We start from the raw sequence: 11,437 nt of genomic DNA, 5'->3' as shown, positions 1-11,437 counted from the left end.
TGTAAGATGATACTACAAAAAATTTTCATTTATTTTTATTTTTGTAAAACTCATTTTTTCAATTCTATATTAGAAGGATTATAATTAATATGAAAAAAATTGTAATATCAAACAAGAAATTAATCAATTCATTATATATTTTAGTTCATAGAATATAAAAATTAAAAAGGCATAATGATTTTTTGGCCTCCAACTTTATAAAAAAAGTTATTTTAGTCTTCCATTTAATTTTTCGCCTCTTTTAACCACTGAACTTATATTTTTTGTTAAATCACCCTAAAATGGATGAAAAAGTTTAACATTTATTTGCTTCCTTAATGTGGCATACACGTAGATTGCCACATAGATGACATATCAACATTTAAATAATTTTTAAAATTTAAAATATAAAAGTATTTTTTATAAATTTTAATAATTTCAATGATTTTAATTTAAAATAGTTTATATATATATTTTTGAATTTTAAATTTTAAAAAAAATACCGATTTGTCATTCACGTGACAATCCACATGTATTCAACATCATTAAAGTTAAAAAAGTTAAATTTTCATTTATTTTGAAGCGATTTGACAAAAAAATACAAGTTTAAGGATTAAAAAAGATGAAAAATTAAATGAAAACAAAAATAAATTTTTTATAAAGTTGGATGGTCAAATAAATCTTATAAGGGTATTTTATAAAATCAATAAAAAACTTAATTATAGTGAGATTTAAAGCTGCGATACAATAAATTTTAAACCTTTAATTTAAACATTTTAAAAAATTCATTTGATTTTTATATAAACATTTAATAAATATATTTATTATATAATTTTTTAACTCACAGTTCTATAATCGAATTTTGAGAGTGTATTTGTCTTTTCAAATTTTCATATCAATTTTATAATTATATTTATTACATAATTTTATTTTTATCCTGAATGTAATATTTATTTTGTAATTTATATATATAAAAATAAACAAAATTAATTTTTTAAGTTTAATGTTGCAGATTTAATTCAAAAACCATTGGTGAAAACTCAACCTATTAGACCAGCATGAAGCAACCTTCGACTCTCTTTTATTTTTCTATCCTATAAATGAATGAAATGATGGTTGTTATTGATTATTACAGTTTTCCATTTATTTCCTATCAATATTAACCTTTCCATTGCTACTCTTTTTTTTTTTTTGGGTAAATAAATAAAATCAGAAAAATAAGCTAAATAACATTATTTAAGCCAAGTAGATCCTGCATCCATTCCACACGAGACCACACCCTGCAGGTAGAGTATTGAAACTATGGAGTTCTTGCCGGCTATCTCGTGAAAGTTTCGCCATGAAATTAATCCGCCCTATAAACAAGTTACAACTTGACAATCCAATCGGCATGAGGTTGCACTATCAATGAGGCAGACCTTATCATGAGCAAAGTAAAAGTTTATGTTATTATAATTATTCAAGGTAAAGGAAATACAAGCATCCACTTTTATTCTTTTCGGTTGCATTGGTAGCTTAGCAATGATATGAAATCCAATTATTTGAAGAACTCCATGATCCAGTAGTTACAAGCAAAACACTCATATCTGATGCCACTGAATCCGGCTTTAGTAGCTAACGCTTCAAATTCCGATTTGGTTCGTTCCTTTCCTCCAGGATTTTGCGCCATCATCAGCACATCAAGCTGTGTGATGCTTCTCAAATAGGCATTAGCTTCCGGTACAACCGGAACCACTGCCTCCACCACTATTACTTTTCCGTCTTTTGGAATGGCATTGTAACAATTCTTCAATAGCTTCAAGCAATGATCGTCGCTCCAATCATGGAGAATCCACTATATGATTTATTTTTCAAGTTAACTTGTTTTGCATAAAAGAGGCCTAAATATAAAATATGATAATAAAGGAAAATGTTGTAAATGTTGAGGTTTTAACTCTAAATTTATTCATTGTCAAGGGGTTGATTCTTTTAAGAAAAATCTTTAAAGTACCATTCATCAAGCAGTAAGGTTTAGGGGAGAGATGTCAACATAGCATGTAACAATAATTATGAAAGTCACTTGCATGCAAAGAAACTAGAACCATCAACCTAAGTCATATAGTCCACATATTTGCAAGTATGGTTCCACTTGAGTTACAATGTTGGTTCGAATTCCCCAGTGTGCAAGTGACTTCCATAATTATATCACACACTATACTAACACCTCTTTAGTGAGTCTTGCAGATCATATCTCTACCAACCAAAGCACTTTCCCTCTATAAATCGTACACAACTTTTGGTGGAGGAGGGAGACAAAACCCCGACCACAAAGACAATATCTTATCATTGTTGAGTGTTCAACCGATTATTTAATAAATGACACTTTAAAAACTTCTCTCAAAATAATCAATCCTTAAATTATGATTATATGAAATCAATTCTACAGTAATCATCCCTAAGAACAACTTTTGATAAAGCAACAAAAAAAAAAAACAATATAACAAAAGTCAAACATCCGATAACTAAAGAGAGCCTAATAATTAACTATTACTGGTGAGAGATGATTGAATATTGTAACTCAGAACTGCAGCTAATGAACGCAAATGATATTATCTTACCTTCATAAAAATTGCATCTCCTTTAGGAACACTTTCAAACATATCTCCCCCTACATGTTGGACACCTGTCATTACATAGTATTTGTTGATTATCGTTATGTAATCAGGCATAAACATGCCATTTGGCAATCAAAGAACTCCAAAAACCCTTTCAGCCATTGTCTATCATAAAACTGCCTATGGCAAAGTAATATAAAGAAAAGATAGTGTTACCAGGGTAGGCAGGAGCATGTTGTATAACATGAGGTAAGTCAAAATTAATTCCTTTAATAGAGGGATATTTGGAAGTGATAAGGTTGAGTGTGATTCCAAGACCACCGCCAACATCAACCAAACTGCTAAGCTGCTGGAAACCCTTGTAGCTGTGGAGGATCTCCTTAAGAACGAGACCGGTGTGATTGATCATTGCAGTATTGAAAATTTGATTGAACCTTGGGTCCTTGCCTGGATATTCAAATGCGTTTGTTCCATGTACCCTGTCAAACGGAACTCCTCCTTCTATAATTGCATCCTTCAGTTGCGACCTATCATGCAGGAATTTGTTGATAATAAGATATAGAAACGGAGTTAATAGTTGGGCGAAGTGGGCAATTCCTCGTTTTGAAAATCAGCATATAGAATCCCCTACGTCTTTCTATTTAATTTTCGTTATGTAATGAAGAGATGGATTATTTATTAGTGAGATTAATTAAATAGAACTAGTCTATTATAATAAAAATAGAACTAGTTGTATAAAAAAATTAAATAGAATTAGTGACTGTAAAAGTACAATGGAAGCCCGTGTATTAAGAGTCAGATTACATTTTGTTTCTTTCACAACAAAATGGATACATTCATCCCTGTACGTTAGAGAAAAAAGTGCAAATTTGCCATTCTATTAAAAATTCACCGATGACATGGAAAGTAATATCTAAGGTGGAATTAATTTTTTATCCCAAAAGACATAAAAACCAGCATTATATATTATGAGAAAATCAAAGATAAAAATATCATTGAGACCTTTGTACTAGAAGTTGGATTGATATTTTTGTTAAGATTTTTTAATTTGAATAAAGAATAATAATATGAGGATAGAATTACTTTATAATTTATATCTCATGTAAAATTATTAACTTATTTATTAAAAAAAACTAACATCATATATGTATATATTTTTTTAAGTTTGTAAGTATAAATAGAATATAATCATATTACAATCACAAATATATTTCCGATCTACTATAAAGCAGAATAAAATAAATACAAAGATGTCGAACGAGTCATATGTCACCGGATCAACAGAAGCACAAAATCGATACCTAATAGACAAAACTTTCATTGGCGTCATTCTGAATATTTTACGCCTAATTCTTTTATGAAGTTCTGTCAAATCTATGTTCTGTTTAAAAACCAGTAGCACTGTAATCTCCGATAAAAAAACAACACCGTTCTCGATGTGACGAACCTTACCATCATAGTAAATAATAGCACTAATACATTCACTCATCTTCAATTTCTATCCTTCTTAGCCTCTCTAATTTTTTTGGCTATAACTTATGCAACCTGAGAAAAAAAATTGGCCAAATAGGAACTACTGTCGTAAAAGAGCGTCCACGTGGGAGCTTCTTTCAATACTTTTGCTGACATTGCATCTTGCTTAAAGCATTTTTGACACTATTTGCTCAGAAACATCTTCTCAAAATTATTTTTCAGAAACTACTGTAGCAAAAGAGCGTCCACGTGGGAGCTTCTTTCATTACTTTTGCTTCTTTCAGAAACAACTTGTAGATGCTTTTAAATGGATGCCGACCCACCAAAAGAATGAGGAAAGAAGTTTGAAATTTTGGTGGAATGTGGGCCCTTTTCCTAACCAAATATATAATAAAGTAGTAACTAGAGGTGCTAATGGGCCGGGCCCATAAAAAATTTCGGCCCGGGTCCTAGGCCCGGGACCGGCCCGGCCCGAAATATGGGCCTAGAATTTTGCCCAAGCCCGGCCCGGGAAAAAATTCATAAGCCAGCCCTGCCCGCCCGCCCAAATTGTTTTTAAATAAATACCAAAATTTATTTTAAAATTAAAACAAAAATTAAAAAAGTATTTTTAAAATATTTTAAAATTAAAAAAATTTAAAAAAGTATTTTAAAATTTTTTTTAAAATTTAAAAAATTTAAAAAAAGTATTTTAAAATTAAAAAAATAAAAAATAATAAAATACTTATTATATTCGGTAGGGCAGGCAGGCCCGGCCAAAAAATTGTGCCGAGGCCCGCCCGTTTTTTAATCGGGCCTCGTTTTTTTGCCCAAGCCCATATTTCGGGCCTATATTTTTACCCAAACCCTCCCATATTTCGGGCGGGCCATCGGGCCGGGCCGGGCCGCCCAGCCCATGAGCACCTCTAGTAGTAACTTTAGTTAATGCTAAAACCACTAAGAAAAATTATCCCCAATAATGTTTAGGCAACTTCATTCAACTTTATTTCAATTTGCATTGCAATACTAAATTTTAAAACTGTTAATCATTTTAAAACAGATCTAAAATTTGTGGACTATAACTTTTAAGAATTTATATATCAAAAGTGAAGATGGGTTAAGAACAATCAAGTCTAAGAAATAAAAATAAGTAACTAAAGAGAGAGTGAGAAGGAAGAAGAAACACACCAACTATCAATGAAGACCTTGTCTTGAATCAATGCCATCAAAGGGCCTAAGGAAACCCCATCTTCATTCCGCACAAAGAATTTGGAGACGGGCGTCAAACTGTACAGCCTACGAGGATTACCCTTTTCCTCATCCGCCACGGAGCAGCCCACGATTCCATGGCTGGCTAACACTACGAGGATTCGGTCCAGCATAGAGGCTGCCTTTGAGTTGTTGGTAGCCAACTGTGCCGCGATCTCCTTGGCGGAGAGCTCAGCATCTGGCCCGCATTTCGCCATGATTCCGAAGATGTCCAGCTGAACCGCCGCATGCATTGACATGGGCAGCACTGAAGAGGTGACGATTTGGAGGGCATATGAGAAGCTTTCCTCGTTGTTAATTTGGGTTGCCATTGGAGAACAATCCCTATACCTTTCACTCAATGAAAAATTTAGAAATGTTGGGAGTCGAGTTTATCGAATTGGCAAAAATATCTCTTTTTATAGCAATTTCTCTAAATAATTACTGTAGTCGGAGGGGCACATTCAAACACCACGAGAAACATGATATAGACTCTGCCTCGTTAGATGCATCGTATCTACATTATTTATTTGGGCACCTATCTTTTTTTCTAGCATTACCTATTGACTAACCTTTTCACTTTCTATAAAAAAAAGATTCCTTTTACTTTCTATAAAAAAAGGATTCCTTTTACTTTTTCATGATGAAGTTCTCCATAAAAGTTTTCAAATTTCATAAGCTAGAGCATAGGAGTCGATAAATGTTTTATTGGAGTATAATAAAATATTTAAAAAAGATACATAATAATTTTAAAATTACTTGAGGAATACAAAATATATATTATTAATGTAGCAAATACTAACCCTAACTCTCAAATTTTTAAAAAGAAGAAGAAAAATATACACTTAAGGCGCTTAAGCTCATGTTTTTATTTTATTGTAATAGCAATAGTTCCAACTAACAAAGATGAAGGCAGAACAATTTTCTGGGCGAATGAAATTTTAATTTTTATAGTCTATATCTTTATAATTTTTAAAGGATTAAATCAATTTTATAATTTTGAATGGGGCAAAGTGCAATTTTACCCTACTTTCTCGTTGTTTTTCTTTTTAACATATACCCTTTCTTTCAGTAGCCATTATACTATTAATTTTTATTTGGAATAACAAATTGAATCCTTCCCTCTTAATAAAAGATTCGTCTAATTATTATTAAATCAAATTGTTTCAAATATAGGGTTGATTTAGGTATAATGTTAAATTTAGTTTTTGTTTATACTTTTTATTAATTTAGTCTATAATTTTTAGTTAAATTTAGTTATTAACATTTTAAGAAAGAATTAAATTGCTTTTTCTAATGAAATTTTAATTAAAAGTTAATTTTTAACCATCTTTGGTGGCAACTTTCGTGACAGATCATGTACATTTCATATTGATATAACATTATTTGTCTTATATGTTATATCAATATATAATTTAAAATTGTAAAAAATTATTCAAAAACATAAAAATGCAAAAAATAAAATAAAAATTAGCATAAAATACATATGGATTGTCATATTAATTGTCATGTTTAAAAATTTGACATTTTACTCAGTATTTTTATTAAAAAATAACAATTTGACTCTTTTAAAGTATTAATAGTCAAATTTAACTCTTTTAAAAAATTAAAATCAAATTTAAATAAAAATAAATAAAAGCTAAATTAATAAAATGTAAATGTTGAAGAAAAAATTTATGGTTATATCATTTATTTATTAATTTTAATTATGTTACTTCTTTTAAAGATAATTTTATTCTTTAACACTTCAATCGCACCTGAACCCACCACTTGCAAAAATCAGTTAATGTACATTTATTTAAGGATTATTATATTATTATTAAATATAGTTTTCTTAAAATAAAAAAAGATTATTAGATATAGGGTTTGTATTATGGCATTAGATTAGCCCTTCAACAATTAAAAGATTATTAAAAATATTACTATTATATTTTTAAAATTAAAATAAAATTTAAAACCTAGCACAGCGGCCTATGGGGAAACTCTTAAATTTCATTGAACAAAACATTCTAAATATGAAAGATAACATAAATATTACAAAGATGGCTAAAAACTTCTAAACCAGCTATAACCAGGGTCCATATAAGCAAATCAACTTGGACCCAAAATGATAAAACCTAATTTCCTAGAATAATACTAAATTTGGAAAAAAAAAAAAAACATAATTAACTTATGGTGCTGAATTTGCAGAAACTGAGATTCTGCACTGAACAACAAAATACAGAAAATTATGAAGATCCAAGTAGTGAAATTACACGAGAAAAAAAAGTAGGATCTGCAATGACTGCATCTACATGCTTTCCCTTGATTCTCCACAGTACTTACTAAGCTGGTGACCAACTTACTAGTTTTGTTTCTCTCTAACATCATCGCCGGTAGATGTAGGGTGGCGCTTGATCTTTCGTAATGCTCTTTCCGTGTTGAAGACCTCAACCTACATTGATTCATAATGAAACTCAAGGCATGAAATAAACAATAGAAGCTTTAATGGATAGTATTATTTGCGTAACTAGCAACTTGACAGCATACAGAACCCTGGAAATTTACATAAAAAATGGTAATAATATGTGATACCCCGTTTCTGAAGTTGTTCCTAAGCAATACCAGAAAATGTCATATAGCTGCATGTTAACAGCTAAATTTTAGGGAAGTGAAAGAGCCTCATTCTAGACTGAATTTCGCTAGAAGTTTTAGGATACGAGACTGCCTTGTCCAGCTTTTGAATGAGTTAGGTTACAACAGGTTTTTACTTTTCTGTTTAGTAGTCCGAGACAGGCAGCATATAAGTCATGTACATAGTTCTCTACTTCCAGTGGTTATCTTAAGTGGTTTAATTTCATAGATCATTGCTACATGTTAACTAAATCCCTTCAAGTTTTGCACTTTCATGCAATACCTTCGGATTTTACAAGCACTTTTAGTATGAAATCTTTATAAGAGGACAAGACAAAAAAAGTGAAGTATCTAAGAAGTCATGCAAGTTTCAGAAAACTATTTTTGAAGAAAACAATCGTACTGCATCTTTTATTTGCTTTGTTATACTGGCAGCCTTTGACGTAGCAAGTTGCAAGCATTGCATGATAACTCTTCGAGGGACACCTTCTCCACCGCTTTTTTGAATTGCACAAATATCACCATTTGCATTAACTGTTGTAGTCATTCTTCCACCCATAACAGCTTCCTCGTTGTGAGTCGGATCTATTACCTGAATTTCATCACATTGAAGAAAACCACAACTTTAGCTGTGAAGCAGAAGTGCTAATAGAACATGTTAGAAGTATCCTGACGAAGAAAATTTACTCACTAGGATGCTCTCATTACTGAAAAATCCAAAGGATATTGCAATTGGAAGATGATGCACCGTCAAAGGAAGAGGCTCCCTTATCTGTCAAATGAGTTTTTAATGTGAGAGAAGAGGAAGAAGATGATAAGATAGAAGTGAAACAATTAAAGTGCCATTCAAGTTCTCAGTTCTTACTAGTTGTAAAGGAAAGATTAATGGGAAAAAATAAGATGAGTATTGCATTAGTTATACTCTTTCCCTCTATTGCACTTCCTTTTAAAGCTCCTTACTTTAAAGATACTTGAAAGCAAATTAGATGGAAAATGTTAAAAGACAATCTCTCTTCTTTCTGTTCCTCTAATTATTTAACAAACTAAACAAAAGAAGCTTTAACTTTCTCTCAGACCAGTCAAAGTGCAGTGCACCCATATCCAGACATGGAATGGGGATATTAACCTCCAAATACATACCATGTCATACACATACCCATATCCAACAGTCACACTTGAGTCAGAGTAACATATTCAAATACAGGTTTCAAAACTCACTAGATACTTCCCAGTTCTCATCTTCACAGTAATGTTATTTTAAAAAACAATGAATTTATATGAAAACAAAAACACAAATATTAAAAGTCGAAATGGTTAAGAATTGAACCTCAGGTGGATGTACTATTACTTCCTGACCATCTTCTCCTCCTAATGAGCACTCAGGCCTCCGGAATGTCAGTAGAGCAGCCAAAGCAGCAATATTAGCAGCATCAACAAGGTTTCTGTTTCCACAAAATATATTAATTGGAACTGAATATGAACATCTAATATTAGCAGACAAACAAATTATGACATGATACCAAGTTTAGGCCTTAGGGTAATAAAACCATAAAAGATTGCAATAGTACCCTCCATTATCCAGAATGTGGAGATCAATCCGAATAGCCCATACAAACTTGCCAGCTAGAATACATAGTGATTCAGTATCCACAGCCCTGCTTTCCCTGTAAGATCACTATAGACCTTCAATTACCTTTATTTCGATAAGAACAACACAGTGACAAACCTAAAACTAAGTTCCACCATATTCCCAAAAAGTTTAGTAGACTGCTTCATTCGCAAAACAGCATTCATAAAAGAAAAAACATGCTTGTTAGGTAAGATCTAATTCTATAGAAAGAAGATATTAGTGAAGAATCAGCACACAATATAAGCCCAATACATTCAAAGAAAAGGAGAAGATTGGGAGAAAAAGCTGAAAAAGTTAAGCTTCAATCAAATCTTTTAAAATATAACAATAGTACCTTAGACCACGATCAACAATACGTCCCAACTCCACAGCCAATTCTCCTGGACGGCCTGGCTCGAATGAAGGATCAGCCATTGGAGAAAATTCTGTGAAGATTGAAAGAATCCCTTCCTTAGGCCGGTCTCTATAAGGCTGAACCAATTGAGCAGTAACCATTCCCATAACACGAGTCTGGCCTAGCTGCACCTCTGATGACCCATCCTCTCTGTAAATCACCATGATAATTAACACTGAATTTTACCAACAAGATCCACCAAAAAACATTCTCACACTAAATGATATCACTCGATAATGCAAAACAGAAGTATGCATCTAATTGCTTCAACTAGAAGAATAGCATCAATCAAGAAGTATACTTTCAATAACTAAAACAAAAATCACATAAGAAAATATCACCAATATATGTACAAACATTTTCTCGAACCAAGATTCCAATAAACATACTTTTCCTACATGCATGCTTGCAATTAAGGTTAGTTAACCAACATCAATTAAGTTTAGAATTTGTTGTCATGGCCTTATCTTCAAGCTGAGCAGCTCCACCTATTACAAGTCGGTTTAGCTTAACATGGTATTAGAGGCTCGTTTACTCAGTTTCTGAATTAAGCATAAACAAGAGAGAAGTGTTAAGTTGCAATATTCCATGTTAATTACGTTTTGAGCTTGTTGTGATCTTATATTAGCCCACATGTTGATTGCATAACAAATAGTACATGATAAATATATCCTTACAACTGCCAACAACCCAAGTTTCAAGATAAGCAATTATAAGACAACAGCGTGAAACAGAGTAATTATAAAGCTGAAACGAAGGAAAACTCGTTACTGTAAATATACAAATGCGTAAAAGTTGGTTCTGTAATGGATACATTGATGAATGATGCTAGAACTTGCCTGCCAAACTTGATTGAAATCTTACGGTATTCAAAGGGCTTTCGACCATCGATTCGAATTTCAGAAAGCAACGCAGTTTTGATGAAATTCTTGTCGTTCACTGTCAATCGCCAAGAATTCGCCAATCTACCCTCCATTGCCTTTCAGTTTCTCTGAAACAAGTTCGCAGAGATATTGGTGCTTTCACTAATGCATATCATCAAACAGTTTCGACCTTCTACTTTAACCAAACTATGCAATTAAAAAAAAAAAAAGCTTGAAACTTACAGCTTTTACCAAATCTTGTTTTCTTTTAAGTTACTATTATTGAAAGGTTGAATTTTGGATATAAAAGCAATAGCATTTAGAACAGAAAGCCTACAGTGAAAAAGAAGAAGAAGCAAATGGCTAGAACCCTAGGGTTTTTGTTTTGATTTCCTTTCCTTCCCTTCCCTTCCCTACTTTTTTCTTTTTTTTCTTATTATTTTTGCACGCGGTATTTCCTTTAAATTTAGGGTAAACTATGCTATTAGATACTAAATTATAGATAAATTTTCCTTTTATCACTTAATTAAAAGTTACATTTTAGTTACTAAAGTTTTCAAATTTATTTTTGTGTGTGTAAAGTACAAGAATGATCACTAAACTATTGCTTTGGTCCTATTTTCACTTAACAATTAATTTTTCTAATTAGGATACTATTAGTTAT

At 31.7% G+C, this 11,437-nt stretch overlaps 2 protein-coding genes across 2 annotated transcripts; both read right to left on the bottom strand.

Moving 5' to 3' along the window:
- Positions 1-1,404: 1,404 nt before the first annotated feature.
- Positions 1,405-5,765, bottom strand: LOC105799382 (caffeic acid 3-O-methyltransferase 1). Its single transcript, XM_012629910.2, has 4 exons — positions 5,214-5,765; positions 2,790-3,100; positions 2,577-2,641; positions 1,405-1,813 (listed from the first exon to the last, which is right to left on the bottom strand). Exons 1-4 carry the CDS (start codon positions 5,603-5,605, stop codon positions 1,517-1,519), a joined length of 1,065 nt encoding a protein of 354 aa, XP_012485364.1. The 5' UTR covers positions 5,606-5,765; the 3' UTR covers positions 1,405-1,516.
- Positions 5,766-7,247: 1,482 nt separating this feature from the next.
- On the bottom strand, positions 7,248-11,208 carry LOC105799383 (exosome complex component RRP45B). Its single transcript, XM_052620511.1, has 8 exons — positions 11,017-11,208; positions 10,746-10,901; positions 9,851-10,056; positions 9,455-9,550; positions 9,214-9,328; positions 8,578-8,658; positions 8,290-8,478; positions 7,248-7,707 (listed from the first exon to the last, which is right to left on the bottom strand). Exons 2-8 carry the CDS (start codon positions 10,884-10,886, stop codon positions 7,618-7,620), a joined length of 918 nt encoding a protein of 305 aa, XP_052476471.1. The 5' UTR covers positions 10,887-10,901; positions 11,017-11,208; the 3' UTR covers positions 7,248-7,617.
- Between the last annotated feature and the right edge of the window lie 229 nt (positions 11,209-11,437).

Source organism: Gossypium raimondii, chromosome 9 (genome assembly GCF_025698545.1).
Source record: "Gossypium raimondii isolate GPD5lz chromosome 9, ASM2569854v1, whole genome shotgun sequence".
In the NCBI taxonomy this organism is placed as follows: domain Eukaryota; kingdom Viridiplantae; phylum Streptophyta; class Magnoliopsida; order Malvales; family Malvaceae; genus Gossypium; species Gossypium raimondii.
This window is presented reverse-complemented; position numbering and strand designations above follow the sequence as displayed.